This window comes from Haemaphysalis longicornis, unplaced genomic scaffold (genome assembly GCF_048455015.1).
Source record: "Haemaphysalis longicornis isolate Haplotype H1 unplaced genomic scaffold, Haemaphysalis longicornis Haplotype H1 scaffold_769, whole genome shotgun sequence".
Taxonomy (NCBI): Eukaryota; Metazoa; Arthropoda; class Arachnida; order Ixodida; family Ixodidae; genus Haemaphysalis; species Haemaphysalis longicornis.
This window is the reverse complement of record NW_027526438.1, coordinates 2,030-18,515: the sequence shown is the minus strand read 5'-3', so window position 1 is coordinate 18,515 and position 16,486 is coordinate 2,030. Positions and strand designations below refer to the sequence as shown.

At 49.2% G+C, this 16,486-nt stretch overlaps 1 protein-coding gene across 2 annotated transcripts in view; it reads left to right on the top strand.

The window, feature by feature from the left end:
* LOC144148103 (uncharacterized) overlaps positions 1 to 11,784 on the top strand; it is a 45,718-nt gene extending 33,934 nt beyond the window's left edge. The window contains exons 3-5 of one of the 2 annotated variants that reach the window (XM_077679691.1): positions 621 to 912; positions 3,398 to 3,581; positions 8,819 to 11,784. In XM_077679691.1, the coding sequence (XP_077535817.1) occupies positions 621 to 912; positions 3,398 to 3,581; positions 8,819 to 9,273 (931 nt within the window). In that variant the 3' untranslated portion in view covers positions 9,274 to 11,784. The remainder of the gene's footprint in view (positions 1 to 620; positions 913 to 3,397; positions 3,582 to 8,818) is intronic. The other variant, XM_077679692.1, reaches the window with a different exon arrangement.
* Positions 11,785 to 16,486: the final 4,702 nt, after the last annotated feature.

The following is a 16,486-nucleotide window of genomic DNA, read 5'->3' as shown; positions in this document are numbered from 1 at the left end:
CTCAGAACCCAAAATGTACTCAGAACCCAAAATGTACTCAAACTCAAAATGGACTCAGAACTCAAAATGGACTCAAACTCAAAATGTACTGAGAACTCAAAATGTACTGAGAACTCAAAATGGACTCAAACTCAAAATGGACTCAAACTCAAAATGTACTCAGAACTGAAAATGTACTCAAATTCAAAGTGTACTCAGAACTCAAAATGGACTCAAACTCAAAATGCACTCAGAACTCAAAATGCACTCAGAACTCAAAATGGACTCAAACTCAAAATGTACTCAGAACTCATAATGGACTCAAACTCAAAATGTGCTCAGAACTCAAAATGGACTCAAACTCAAAATGTACTCAGAACTCAAAATGGACTCAGAATTCACTAGGTCTCAGGCGTACTCAAACTCAGTCGGACTCAAACTCAGTCGGGATCACTCGGCTCAAACTCACTCAAGCTCAAACTCACCATGCCACACTAGCCTCGCGCTCACTCAAACTCAAACTCACGCGTGAGTTTGAGTCCAAATGAGTCTGAGTGAGTGGACTCATGAGTGAGTTCGCCGACCTCTGCTCGGCAGCGCCCATTCAGTTTTCGCGTTGTTTTTCAAATTTTCCCGCGCAGCGGCAACGGCGAGGAGACTGACAAGCGGAAGCGGCCCATCCGCTTCTCTGGCCAGCACGACATCCGCCTGCTGCAGGAGGTGGTGAACCTGAACCCGTTTAAGGACACCCCTCCCACCACAACCTGGGCCTCCATCTCCAAGAACCTGGAGCACCTGTTCATCATCAGCTCAAGGCGTTGTCGCGAGCGGACTATCCTGTTGCTGGACCAGTTCATCAAGGGAGACTACCCGAGCCTGCAACGCTTCTGCACCAAGGAGGAGTTCGCCGTCAAGGAGCAGCTCCTGCAGCAGGTACACGTTAATTGCGATCAACCGCAATTGGGCCAGATACTGTACCGTGAACAATGCTCATGTTAGACGTACATCAGCGTTGAGACGACGGCGTTCTTTATGGGAACCGGGCTGCAGGCGGTGCTCAGGATGGATTTGAAAATGAGGAACGTCCTTTAGGGAAGGCAGGACAGATGGGTGAGACTGGGTATTGTGCACGATCGAGCAGACCGGTGATTAGAAGAGCCACGCGAAAAGCATCCGGGTTTCTTGTTATCGGCCGCAGTGGTCTCTAGGGCAGTGTTAACTTACCTCCGCTTATTTCATGTCGAAGAGCTGTCCGAGGACTGGTATTGATTGGGTGCCAGCCTCTATGGTGGTACATTGCACGGGAGCATATTGTGTTAACAGAACGGAGTCGATAAAACATTTAGGGGCACCGCCTCGTAGGATGGTCTCCAGTGGTGGTCTCGAATGCGCTGTCGTGCTTGGTTTCGTGACTGTGCATTTTGAAACTCATGTGGACGTCGTCTTGCTGTTCGCCCACTTTAAACTGCCGTTATACAGATCATTCCCGGTCACTGGAGCTGCGCAAAGAGTCGTTTTGTGCGTCAGAAAGTTTGGGCGTCTGTGTCGGTGTGAAGGGATGATCACCGTGTGGTTCCAATTCGTTTCCGACTGACATCGTTGATTTAATGTGTATGATGACGGTATATTCGACTAAAACAATCAGTGTGGGGCACTCGGTGAAATGCGAAGAAACTGAATGAAGTGACCAAGCGCTTAAATTTCATGGACAAGGGTTTTACTTACCACTTCAGCCGCCGTTTGACAGCTGAAGCATTTTCTACGCAACAAGTTTGCCCGCGAAATTTTATCGGAGCTCGCAAAACCTTTTATTGCCGACACTGTACCCTTTTTTTGAACCATAATTTCGAATACTTTTGAGATGCCAAACATTTCTTCTGACATCTTGTATGCTAGGCGTTTTGGCTAAATCTAACAAGCCCGTCAGTGTGTGTGCATGTGCGTGCGTGCGTGCGTGGCTTGAATTCTGTTTATCACCGCGACCCGGAGACAATCGCTACCATTTGTATCTATGGTCCATCCCGACGTCATAACGCATGGTATGCGTTGTCTTCCGGTACCCCCGGATCTCTCGTTATGTATCCCGTTGTTAGATGCATATCCTTGCTGTTTCTCTGTCGTACCACCGTGCGAGCTCTCCTTTGACGTCTTTACGTGGCGAATAACCGTGGAATTCGCGAAAGCGATGCCAAAGAATTATTCTTGAGTTTGACCTTGCCCCCGTGGTACGGCCAGGGCTAAAGAACGGAAATAAATTACTCCACCGCCTGCGGTGCTTCTTGGCCAGGTTACCTCCCCCCGCTTCTCCTCTCAACGGCCGCGGTGTTTGTGTAAGCTTTTGCTTCTGACGTGCACGGTCGGTCCGTGTTGTGCATCTGGTTTTCATCCATCATTCGCGTGCGCCCCGTTCGACTATCCGGGATGAAAAGTGTCAGTAAAGTATGCCCGGTTTTCTAACTTAAGAAAGGAAGAGTTTAAACAACACACCGCTTGCCTCCCTCCCGCCACAGCTACGAGTTATGCTTCGAATTCGCATTTTTAGCTCCATGCGCGTATAGTGAAAACGCATTGTGAAACTGGCTACTCCTTGATAAGTTTTGTGCAGGCAAAGTGGCATTAGTTCAGCTAATGATGGTGTTTGACATATTTACCGCGTATGTTTTTTTTTTTTTTTTTTTGCCACATGAAAAATCTTCAGAACTGGTAGGTTCGGCATCAGATTACCTTCGGTCGCAATGCTTTTCAGGGCTGGCGAGATGGCACTCGTAGTTGCGACAGTTTTTCCTCCCAACTGTTTTTATGTTGCCCTGGTCAGTGGTCTGCATGCTGGTTCCGCAACTTTACAAAAATAATCGCGTTACGTGTTTGCCCATTACACTGCATGTACGGCACGGTGTGGGTCACTGTCGAAATTCTGTCCCTGCATCCTTCCAGTAGGGTAGCAGTACTATGCATGACACACTGCTGAACGATTGCCACAGTACAGCATGAAAATTAGAGCGACCAAGCACTCAGCTTGATTGGTCTTTCTTCTCTGCCTTGAATACACACGGTGCTGGGAGAGAGAGAGAAGGGGAAGGGGGGGGGGGCGCTGAATGGCTTGTTAAAGCCGGGTATCCGGGAGTAGCTGACCTAATCAGAGTTAATGTATTTTAACAGGATCAGGAGCATGTTCAATCGGCTTAGAGTTCTACAGCCAATTTTGCTTTAAGCGTGCATGAGTCCCGTGGGACCATGAAACCCAGCGGTGTTCGACAGCGGTGTTGGACAGTGTTTACTACGAAGCTGACTCGGTTCAAAGTTGGCATACTGCGACAACAAGTCGCTTCCACGACTTGTCACTTCAGTAGACTCTAATTGGAGTGAACAGCGAAGCAAAGATTTGCTCCCCATCCTATCCCGTTTTTTTTTTTTTAAGGTGCTCCAGCAGTACGAGGACGGCGCGGGAGGCTACAGTACCCGCATTGGCGGGGGCTTCGTGACCGCGGCTGCTGCAGCAGCCGAGGACGACGAAGATGATGAGGAGTTCGACCTGGAGAAGATCAGGCCTCGCGTCATTCTGCACGAGGACTCCCAGGCCGACTCGTACGCCAGTCGGCAAGGTGAGTTGGATTCATTTCGCGATCGGAGGCTGCGCGATAGTGCCGTGCTACGTACGTTTCTATGAACATAACGTTCGCTTTGGTCTGCTTATGAGGGATCGTAAGCACGCGGAACGCTGAAGCAGTACTGCTGGAATCCTCCGTCTTGGAGCCTTTGTGGGAGCATGACGAGGAATCTTAGAACTTAACATGCATCGCAGCGGCGCGTGCGTGCGTGTCATGCCGATGCAACCTCCGCTCCCTGTGATCTTCCTTATCAATGGTGCGAAAGATTCGGCCTTTCGTAAGAAGCAGAAAGCTTTTGGAAGTATCATGCTTCGTGTAACTAGAGAGATGGCCGGCAGCGTTCTGAAACACCGATAAACGAAATTGATAAGTTCGGAGGTGCTCCATTCGCACCTGATACCACTGTTACCGCCGGTGCTGGGTTGCAGTTCGGCCACAGCCGCACTGTTCTAGTCTAAACCCGAACATCCAAACGCCATCGAATATATCAGAACCTCGCGAATTCCCATCTGCCTTTCAATCTTATTTGCCTCGAATCCGCCTCCCTTCCCCCCACAACTGAAACCGTACTGTAGAGAACCCCCGAAATTTGAGGAAACGAAAAGGCACACTCTCGCACACGCAACCCGAAGCGGCACCGCGCAGAACGTGTCTCCCATACGACCTCAAATGATTCTGCACCTCAAGTACAGTCTTTGTCAAAATGTCGTAGGCCACGGCGACCGTGGCCAGAGCAGGCGCGCGGCCCAGCAGGGGCGCTGCGGTTGCCGCTGTCGGCTGGTTGCGCGGCTAAATAGAGCGAGGGAAACTGCCGCTCTTGCTCGAAGCGGCTGGCGAGACAAGTGTGGCGCGCCGTCTGTTTCTCAGCGCGGACACTTCGCGACGCACTTGTTGCGCCAGCCACACTACGAAAGCAAGAATTAAGTTCCCTCGCTCGCAGCGCCCTACAAAATTTTGGCAAAGACCGTACACCTTTTTTCCTTTAATGCCCGCCAACTGAAGAACCAGTGTTCCTCCACTGCCATGGTCAAAATAACGCGCAGTAATTATAACGTATTTTTTTTGTGCAGAGGAACAGCCGGCTGCAGTGACACAGGGGCAACTCCTGTTGCGCTCTTAAGCTGTAGCGGAATATAAAATTGTCACGTTCATCAAACGCGGTCCAGAAGCATGCCGTCTCATGTTTTTAGGCACAGTTGCCCGGCGCAGGCCCCTGTTGCCTTCATGCCGAATGTATTCCTGCTATTCCGAGAGCTCTCGTTTTTTCGAGCTTGGGGTGCCCGGACGTCATCGTCATAAAAGTTTAATGCTCCTGGGCCATTCCTTTTTTCATCCTTTGACCTTTTCCATCCTTTCTTCTTTTCCTTCCGTTCCTTTAATTCTATTCCTTTGCTGTTTTCTCTATCTTCTTTCCTTTTTTCCCCCTTTATGTGCAGCCAACATTTCATCCCGCTCCTCTACATCTCTGGTTGTGCTTTCATGGCTTTCTTGATTACATTGCATTCCCTACTTTCTCTTTTCGTTCTCCTCCCCTTTCCGGTTCTTTTGTTCCATTAAGCTGGAGAAAGGGGAGTGAAAGGGTGATGAACGGGAGCCTAGAACCCTAAGCGTTCCGAACCATCTCGCGGAGTGGAGAGCATAGTGACGAGGTGGTAGTGGAGCAGTTCGACAAGGCACCGAAAACGCTCGTAATCCAAGCATCACTGGAACGCCGGAGGCTAATAAAAAACTGTCCTACACCATGTCCCCGAATGGCATCAAATCCTATCTCGTTTTTATTCCCCTCTATGCTTCTTCACTTCCTTCTCTCCTTCCTTTTTTCACCCCGTAGCTTTTTCCCATTTGCTTTCTTCGTTGCTAGTTTTTTTTTTTCGTTTTTTCTTGGATACTTTTCTCTACGGCTAATTTACCCCTAATTCCTCTCGCGATAATATTTCAGCCCTCCTAGATCTCAAACGCTGGAAGCTTAAGGTGTTCGTGGGAAATATCGGACGTGGGCAGAGTTCGTTCAAGTTCTCATTCTGTGAGTGTTGTCCCACGACGCCTGGTGGGACGTTGGTGACATACAAGCTGGGGGTATGTTGGGAAAGGGTGGGCTTGTAGACAACAAATACACGGATTAGTGACAAGGAAAACTGCTGTCACCCGAACAAATGAACGGAGGCTGTTGGTCCTCGTGCGTACCTGCTTTCGGTCTCCTGGGTTGTATTGGCGATCTTATCGGATGCTGGCGGGGGGTGCGGGTGGAAAGTCCGCGATTAGCGCTGAGAATATACGCAAACTGTATTTTTTAAATAATTTTTTGGAATTCGCGTTTAGTATACAGGCAGAGTTGTTTATCCTGTGCGCGCTTATTTTTATCGGCTGACGTCAACAGTTTTTTTTTCTCGTCGTATCCATTAGATCGCAGCATCTGCGAGCTTACGTGAGCTTTCCTACAAATTTGCAGATTTTCCTCGTATCTAAGCCGCTATGTTGGCTTACCGCGAAGGCTACACAAGGGTAATTTTTGCCGCACTTTATTTGGACACTCGGAGGCCTTTTTTTTTTTTTTCGCTCCCATTATCATCTTTTGCAACGGCTTGGACAAGCCGCTCAGGAAGGACATGCGAATGGTATATTTTCCACAATATTGACGACCTGAAGCCCTAAAGTCATACTAAATTGCAAGGCTCTCCGCACGTGGCTCAGCGCTTTTACAAACAACGTAGTTACGTTCACTCCAGGAGGATTGATCGACAACTTGGCGCGCGTATTTCAAGGTTTTTCGCGCAGGCGCGTTAAGCGAAGCGACTGAAGGGCAGTTGTCGGCTATTGGGCAGCCGGACTCTTCCCAAGTTTTCCGATTACCTTGAGGCCGTCACATTTGGAAGGTTAAGAGCAGCGCGGCTGTTCAGCGTGGCGCGCCTCATAACCCTCGTAAGGCGCAGGAACAGACGGGGCATGAATGGGAATGGAAATCGAGCGCCCACGCTTCGCTTGCGCGTATCTCAAAATGTACAATCTAGTAAAGATGTTAGGCCGGCCTTCGAGCACTCCTGTCGCATGGCACGCCGTTCACCGAAGAGAAGCGGAAGTGCATGAACGCTCGCAATACTGCACAGGTAAAGCGTTATTATTCCGCGGCAAATAGGCTGGCGTTCCGGGTACGCCAGCCTATCTGCCGACCCTAGCGTACGCTACGCTATAGGGTCGACGGGTACCGCGGGAACCGACTGGGCAGGCGCGCATTCAGGCAGTGGCGTAACAAAGGGGGGGCAGGGGGATACAACTGCCCGGGCGCTACTTGGGAGGGCAGCAGGGCGGCGCAGCGCCAAAAGTCGCCGTTGAAGAGAGTGCTAGTTTGGACTTGTTTTGGAGAGTGCTAGTTTGGCTAGCTCACTTCCGGCGGCTAGCTCACTTCCGGCCTTTGTCGGTACATTGTAACGAACGAACAGCGCTGAGGAAGACAAGAGCGAAAAAGGGGGACGCACAAGGGACGCTGTGCCGGGGGGCACAGACTAGAGTCACTGAAACTAGGAAGGTACTGCCACTAGCAGGCGACGCGCGGGCAGCATTGGGATTTTGTTGCCAGATTAAGTCCAGCGCTGCGGGAGTGTCGCCCAGCTATAGTGCCTAGAATTGTTTGCGCTTACATTAATATTAAAAATTCAGGAAAGCTTACACTCAGGCTTAGGACATGAATGGTGAATCTGTTGGTGACCAATGCCGCACTCATAGTACAGTTTCAGTATAATTGTTTATTTGCGCAGTTGCGGTGCTAGTAATCGTCGTCATATGGATCGAAGAGGTCGTCGTCTTCTTCGCGGCGAGTGGTGGATGCAAAGTCATCCTCAGCATCGTAGACTTCCGCCAGCTCAACTGGCCAAGCTTGCACTAAGTCGCGCAAGGCTTGAACCACAGGAAAGCTTCAGGATTTCTTTCTTCGTGAGCCTTGAAGGAAACATCACCATGCATTTGCACAAGTTTGGAATTGTTTAGTTGCATGTTCCGTCGTTAATTTGCACTGTGCTTGTAGTAGTTATCGTCATATGCATCGATATCCTCGTGTTCCTCATACCAAGAATTGCATGCACGGCAGCGCGTGACGACAGCGCTGGAATTTTTTTGTTAAACCCACTGCGCGAGCCGGGACTCTGCGGTCGCCGCGAGGCACGCGCTCACGAGCACTCGGCATTTCCTTGGCATTTTTTTCCCTGCAACACCGAACTTAGGGCTTCTACAACAGCTTTTAATAATGATGATATTGTAATATTTGTAATGACTATCATTATCGTCAGGAGGGGCGCGAAAATATATTTGCCATTGGCGCCGTCCCGTCTAGTTACGCCACTGCATTCAGGGGCGGCCCCCCTTGGCGAGCCCGCACAATCGTTCTGAGGAGAGGTGGCCCTCTTCGCCATGCACGCGCGCGCATACGAGGTCGGGTTTCCGTACTTGCCAGCTCTAGCGTAGTGTACGCTAGCCGCTATGCTAATCGGCGTCAACGGGCGACGTTTTTTCGCCGCCGTGTTTGCAATGAAGGTGGCGAACAGACGCTGAATTGTGTAAAAACACCGTTAGCCAGCCTCATTCGTGAAGCTTCCCATACGTTCCAGTGTATAACTCGTTTGCTTAAAGGTTGTCAGCCCGACGTCGGGCCTAACTTCACGCTTCGAGGTCCGACGTACAACAGGGCCCACCGCTCGAGGAACAGCATTCTTTTCACGAAGTGCATACGTTGGACTGATTTTTGTAAAAAAGCACGTCGAAGAGTGCAAGATGCTGACTGGCGCTCATCCTTATCCATTCCGGCCGCGGCGGCCTCTTTTCTGGAAGCAAATAGCGAAAACGCCCGTGTGTTCGAGACTTCGCCGCACGTTAAAGATCCCCAGGTGGTCAAAATCAATCCGGAGCACTCCACTACGGCGCGCCTCATCGCCTGTGTAGCGTGGGCGCGTTAAACCTCACAATCAATTAACGCGCATCCATGGCACTGACTACGTTCCGTCGGTTTCTTCTGTGTGCTGCCGCTGTCCGCGTGAGTCGTGTTGGTGGCGTGTCCCAGGCAGTTAGGCCCGTGGTAATGCTGCTAGTGACCATTTTTTACCGATAGCCAGATGGGCAGCTGTGAGCTTCTCCCAGTTATGAGATGACCTCTCATGACAGGTGGCTTTACGCTATTGATTATATGCTTCGCATCCCACCAGCAACCTTTGACCTTTATGTGTGATGGTGCCTTCCTAACGCAGGCGGTGGTAACGAGCCCGAGCAGAACGGCACGTCGCCGTCGTCGAAGGAGCACGCCGTCCCCACCAAACGGCAGCGCCTCGCCGAGCCGTCGCCCTTTGCCCCGACTAGCAACAACGGCGTCGGCTCCGAAGATGACTCGGGCCCTGACGAGCCCTCCGTGGCCCTGGGCGACGTCAAGCCGGCCGACTTCCCCAGCCAGGTGGTGTCGTTCCTGCTTTCCCGCCAGGCCAAGGAAATGCGCGTGCGGGAGAAGGAGCTCAAGCTTCGCCGCGAGGAGCTCGACCTGGAGCGGGCCAAGCTCAAGCTGCAGGAGGACCGGCTCGCCCTGGAGAAGGCGCGCTTCGAGATCGAGCGTCAAGAGCGCGAACTGCGGCTCCGCTCCGAGAAGCAGGAGCGGACGCTCTTCATGGAGGTGCTCAAACGGGTGGTCAGCTCCGGCTTCGCCGATTCGTAGTGTGCCCGATGCGGCTGCCTTGGCTGCAGGGACGGCACTGTGTTTGTTCGACGCTGTGGCAGTGTCTTGGGATTCTCGCCGAAATCGCGTTGTCATGCAGATGTAAATATAATTGATTTGAATGGCGACCGAGAGCGTTTTGTGTTGAAGCATCCATACAACACGAAAAAGGTGCCAGGGAAGCCGGCTGCCGTGCATGTTGGGGCCGTCAGTGTAGCTTCGGTACACCTGCTAAGGCAGATGGGAGACACGGGTTTTTACAGGTGTACAGTGCAATTTGAGGCACATATTGATTGAAAGAACAAAGCATGAGGTGAGTCAGTCGACTGCATTGGACGCAAGTTTATAGTCAAGCATGCTGCAAATGTAGTGGAGCACTTCGAGATGGTGCACTCGGCCTGGTTTATTACCCTATAATAGGCTTGATCTTTAAGGCACTGCGGTTCACAGCTATAAAAATGAGTGTATGGTATGTGGTCAACAGATATGGGTTGTGTTATGGTAAGAGAAAATTGTGCAATTTTATCATTAGCAGGTATCATTTGACAAGTCGCATCCCCATATCATAAATTTGTCACTATGAAATGCACTTCCAATGCCTTTTAAGGATGGATACAGCTTGAGCGAGCAAAACACAATTGGAAGACGGCCTTAGGAGTGGATAACTGGGTTTATTTTGCGCATAAAGCATGTGGTCGCGTCTTTTTAACAGGATGTCAGTGTTTTCGTGACTGCATAGCCAAAGATCCGAAATTTGTTCCTGCCCCGGCATAATACGGTAGGGGAAACTCTCCGAAGATGCTTACTGCCAACTCAGCTGGGAACTATGGTTGTGAAAACAACTGTAACTGAGATTTCTAGGCCAAAGCCACCCATTACCTGTATTACCCAATTTTAGCATCTTTCTTGCTCCCACAGAACCCCTGTTTTCAGTATCAGCTAGCCAGGCTGCTGAGGATGACTAAGGACTGCCAACTGCTTATGCTTATTCAAAATCTAATAGCTAAAATTAGCATTAATATGAAGCAGCATGTTCTGACAGTTTGCCTTTGAAATCATCCTTTTTGCTACTATGACAAACTGGGTATGAGTGCCCCCCAACTAAGATGTAGCTCGTTGTATAAAACATTTAAAGGCTGTGGTCAATTCCAAGCTCCTGTAACGCTTGTCACATCCACTTTTATGCCTTGCAACACTCAAAAGCACAAACACGAATGCAAGCTTCTTCCTTTGATCTCACCTGTGGCTAATGGCATGCCTTCTAGTTTGCTCACTGTGTGTGCAAGGTGCACATACCTTCTTTTTTCTTGTTTACATTGACACTAGTCATCTTTCTTTCATATTTCTCCTTATATATGTATTGAGTGGTGGCCAGTGTTGCCTCCTTCTCTGAATGTTGTACAGCACTGTTATTTTCAGTCTTTAATGTGGCAAGACTTGAAGTGATGTCCATGAAGACTTCAGTGTTTTGAATTGTTAGCCTTTACGTAATGTTTTGTTGTTGCTGTAGTGAGTCCTCCACTTTTGGTGTCCTGTTCAACATTTGCTGTCCCGTGAGTGCTGACTCATTTTCTCCTATTCTCTCATATTTACATTCCAATTCCACCAATTGCATCTGCCCTGATGAGTGGACAGTCATCCATGGGGGTCTTAAGCAGGATCCTGTAAAGTCTGAATCTCCGGGTGGATCAACATTATAAACACAACACTCATTGTGGAAATTAGCTGTTTAAATTTCCCAGAATATTAGTGTCCCGAAGGCTGAAATTGAATTCATTATGCAAGACTTAACACTGCCGTAGCAAACACGTGCAGGAAGACTAATTCGTGAGGGCATGTTCTCATTACATTGTTTCTTTAGTGGTGTGCCCTGTGCATTCATAATGACTGGATATATTTATTGCACTGAAATACTTTACGTTCATCTACACATTATTCCTGCGTTTGCTACACGAAATATGGTCTTTGTCGGAGGAACTTTCTTCTATCTTTGGAAGTTAACAGGGACCAGATAGGACTGATTACCTTCTCAAACACATTGTTTAGGATTTCCTGGGTTTTTGATGTTTGCAAAGTCAAAATTGTTAGCATGCAATGTGACAGAAAATTGTACCATGAGAACAAAGGGGTGGTAGAGTAAAAGTAAGGTGTTATATTTTTTTTTCCCTTGCACCAGTGACTGCGTTGGAGCAAATGCATGCACATAGTGAACATGCCGTTTTTCAAGATGTGAGGATTCTGAATTTGTATGCCCCGCTAATTATGAACAATTTGTATCAGCACCTACCTCGCCTTTACCCTATTCGTGTGTGAAATGGTACTGTATCTGGAGCCATTTTTGAGCCTTTTGTACATTGAAGTTCTGTGGAGTACATATTTTCGCATTTTGCTTTGCGTCGTCCAAAGCTTGTTTCTCAATGCTAAAGTAAATGTCCTTTTCTGCAGCCTTGGCTGTGCACCATCACACCTTTGTGATACGAATAAAAGTGTATTTATTGATAGTAGTTGTCAATATTTTCTTTCTGTGTTCAACCATCACACCAGCTCCTTTTACATTGCCATGAGTGCTAATGGGGTGCTAGTTACCACTGAAATATGCCATCAATAGTTCATTTGTACGTGCATGCAATGAAAATTCGCACCTACTATGAAGAGATGTTGGACTAAGTCCTACACATCCCACCGCCCCGCTACTGTGATGCCTGTGATGCCTATAGCTAACCGCTTTTTCTATGTCCCCCTCTCCCTTTTCTGGTTGGATGACTGGCAGGCGCTCTGCGTGCGGGTTGTTACCTATCTGCCACGCCTAGAACGCCACCCAGGACGGTCCCTCTTTCTCTTACTTTTTTACCCCTCTCCACTCACCTCCTGTGGAATAAAGATTATAATTATTATTACTAATTTTTAGCGGCATGCATCCTTTGCCACCGAATTTTCTGATCGTGTCACTTCAGTAACGCTCGAGGACATTGGTTCCACCCTGTTATTTGCGACATCTGAATTTACTTTCTAGTTGAGCTGGGTTTGCATTTGATGAGGTGACTATTCTTGGGTACAACTTGAAAAACGGTAGCAGAAGTTACCTCTGTGCTTCATCACCGCAAGCAGATGTTACTCCGTGCGGTCCAAGTAGTGCGTTATTGGGAATATTTTGAACATGGCACGAGCCGTTTCCGTGATTTTTCCGACTTAATGGGCTTATAAACTTCTTCAACGACGACAAACAGATTACTTGAGAAAAAACAGACGATATCACACATTCATAGTAATCTCCTTTCAAAACGCGCGCGCCCGTTGACATCTGGGTCCGTCGCTTACGCGGAGTGATACCGTACATGAATCATTGCGGTTTTTAACTTGTTCCCGAGTATACTAGTTAATTAGGGTTGAGGGGAGGAGCATGGAACGCGCGTAAACACAATAACACATGATTAAAACCGTAACAGTAAAAATAACACAGTTGTGATTGCCCTTCCTCAAGCTTAGAAAATAGCACTACTAAGCCTACCAACTGTGTGCCACCCCACCCCTCTCCTGACCATGCTGCAAGGTATGTGACAACCCCCCTCCCCCTTTCTTTTAGTAGGTTAGCCCGGATCTGACCCTTTGGGTAAAGGGAGGCAGTGGTATAACCGCTAATCCCAATGTTGTGAAGAGGGTTTCAATACTGTGTATACAACACGGCGTATCCAGGCACCACAGCGCAGAGCTGTGGTGTTTCCTTCTCTCGTCCTAGTGGTTGGCACTGTCACAGCGCCAACCACTAGGATGAGAGCTTAGGGTGAGACCTTAAGGCTTTTCCTTAATGCCTCATTAAACTTGAAAGGTAACCATCGTCATCATCCGCATCAACACGAATGGCACCGAAAAACTCACGTGACCTCAGCATGTAGCGGGAACTGACGAGTGGAGGAGGGCGGTTGTGCTTTGCGCTGTTGCTCGGCTAGCATGCCAGCCGAGCAACATGCTTAGTTACTCGGCTGGCAACTAAGTTCCTGATTAGTGATTATCGAAGTTAATGACTGATTAGAGATTGATATCAGCATCGTAGGATCAAGGTGGATTAAGCTGGATGAAGGGTGGACGTAATTATTTGTAAGATGGGAATAATGTGGACAACCATGCATAAAGATAAGGATTAAGAGCTACTAAAATCGCGTAATGCTGATCACGGTGGATTAGTGCTCAGTAAGATTGATTAAGGGCGGTAAAATAGCGTGGCGGCTGTCTGAAGGGTAGGGCGTGCACATAAAAGGTACTCGTCACAATAGTGCTATGGGCTTTGACCTCCAAGGCACGTAAGAAGACTTCAGTGTCCCGAATAATTTTTATTATCCATCATGCCTCACTTGCTCGCCACAGTTTGCACGTTGGTTTCAGCGGCACTGGGCAGCGAGTAATGCGGGCGGCAAGGCAGATGGAAAAATTGTATCGCAAAACGCGCAATATCCCCTTCACGGAATTCTATATGGGGCCTTCGCCACCTGATCCCGGTGACCAGCCGAAGCAGAGATAAACAGCAAAATCTCAGGAAACTCGCTCGCGGAGGGAAGCAGCGGGGCTGTTAGACAAGCCTTTAAGCAAAGCACGTTGCCGCAGGAAGAACCAAAAAAAAAAACGTTTCATTAAAGGAATACAACAGTTTGAGAGAGTTGTCGCTTGCGTGTAACCAGGTGGTAAATACTTCACGCGTCCTAATATTTCCCCGCCTGTTTTGTAGGGTTCCTGAGGAGGCCATTTAGTTGCGTGGCAATATATATTACGAAACATAGTTTTATTCTTGTTGTTCTTATTCGCAGAGCGTTATCCGCTGCACAGTTAGCACTATTTTTAACATAAAAAATTCCCCCGCACCTCCCCGAGGGGGATTGTGAGGACGCAGAAATGCATTGGGTGCACCGATGAGTGTGATGAGTGTGATGCGTCCTCGGGTACCATGCGAGGAAGGCACCGCACAACCTTCGATACGTCGATGGGCACGTTCACCGCCTGTCCCTTGATTCCAAACTGCCCGTTACCTCGAGTCAGCCGCCTGATGCTCATGAAGGGGAGTCGAGGCGCGATGAGCCGCTCTTCGACCGGGTTCAGATCGGGAAGATGCGCCGGCCGAGGAGGGTAACGGTAGCCAAAACTCACGCAGCCCTCCTCTTCGCAGCTTTGTCTTCTTCTCCTTCTTCTTCTTCAGCGGTTCCCCTACGGGAAGATGACGATGGTGGTTGAACGCGAAGCTATCTCGTGATGGATTGTTTGGTTGGCCAATCCCTGGGGGCATCATGCCACAATCATCATCAGACGCGCTGCGGACGCCGGCCAACGTACGCAAGACAACCCCCGGCTCTAATGCATTTCTGCATAAAATTAGACTTAGCATCGGTGGGGTGACTGTACAGCAGAATTTAATTGGCTGGTTGAACGAGCATGCTCATTGAACGGAATCCGTTTTCATGTCGCAAGTAAAGGTAGTAATTAGACCACGTGACCGCTGCTCAAGATACTAAAACGGAATAGCTTGCCGTGTCGCTTCCAGTGCGTAGTGCGAAATACGAGATATTGATTGATTGATTGTAGGGTTTAACGCGCCGACGCAACGCAGGCGATAAGGCGCGCCGTAGTGGAGGGCTCCGGATTAATTTTGACCACCTGGGGATCTTTAACGTGCGCCGAAATCTCGTACACACGGGCGTTTTTGCTTTTCGCCTCCATCAGAAAAGCGGCCGCCGCGGCCGGGAAACGAACCCGTGACCTCGTGCTCAGCAGCGCAACGCCTTAGCCACTGAGCCACCGCGGCGGGTAAAATACGAGATATGTTTACGGGTCTAAGAAGGTTAAAATAGTCGTAATACTACACCACGTTTAAGCCTCAGATATCTTTGCTATTCTGCGGGGCTCGACATCTGACAAGCAGGACCGAGTTTTCACTGCACTTTTGTGTCCGACCTAACGCACGTCCAATATTACCCTTTACATGTAGCTTCGTGATACTTTATTCACCGATAATAAAGACATAAGAAAACAAGTTGGCATAAAGAAAACAGCCCCCCCCCCCTCCCACCGCATTTCCGAAAGGGGCCATGAAGTCAAAATACAACCAGGTTCAATTTGAAAGAACTAGCCATTGGTACTTCAAGAGAACGTGTTGCTGGGCGTGTTGGTTGAGGTCTACAAGTGTAGCGCCTGTTTGTGTCTTCTTTCTTGTGTGTTGTGTATTTGCGCCACTCAGTATGTTTGTAGCCATTCAATGGCTACAAACATACTGAGTGGCGCAAATACCGGGTAACTCACTAAGCTCTTTAGCTGCCACGAAAACCGTGTTAAGCAAAAAAAAAAAACGCAAGAAATACTTAAAGGCTGTCAAATTTCGCGCTACGGTGTCAAGATGTGGTTAGCAATGACACTATAAAAACATAGTTGTTACTGTTAGTGTGTTACCTGTTTGTTAAAATTTAAGCAATACAATCAAATGGAACCACAGGCCCCAGTACAATCACCCAGTCGTATGTTTTCTCAATCGGCGGCCGCCAATATCCCGAACGAGACTGTGTGACGTCATAGGGATGTCGGCGGAAAGTAGCTGGGGTGCCGCCACTGCAACGTTGGCCACCGCTCCATCTGTCTTCTTTCTTTATTATGTAGATTATTTGTTCGAAGTTTGCGCTATAATTGGTATCATTGTTATTGGGACAAGACAATCTTCTTAACGAAACGTGTTTTGCCTTCATGGTCCATCTGAAACAGTCCACCTCCGTGCCCAGTCCTCGCCCAGTGCTGCGGCGAGTGCGGTAGCCGACGCGCCGCAACAATACGATTCCTCCGCCCTGCTTATATCTTCGCTAGAGCTCGGCGTCGCGGTTAGAGCGCGGAACGATCGTCGGGGAGCGCAAAGTATCTCCTTGACCCCAGCCCGGCGCAAGTGTGAAGCGTCCCCGCCTCCTGGAGGGGGAGTCAGGTGAGCAGCAGGCGCTCATGGCGTCGTGCGCTGCGGTGGCCGGCATCCAGGCGAAGTCCCCCATCGACGCAGGCTCAGATCAAAGGGAAAAGCCGCCTCTTCAATTAGGCACCGTTTGCGCTCTTCATTAGAGCGGCCGGGGCATTCGAGGGGAGGGAGACCCCGTTCGGGGCTGCGTAATGGTCGCCGCTATAACATCATTTGGCCGCCAGAATGCCAAGGATAGGTGGCCATGTGCTCAGTTTTTGCGACACAGTGTATGATGGG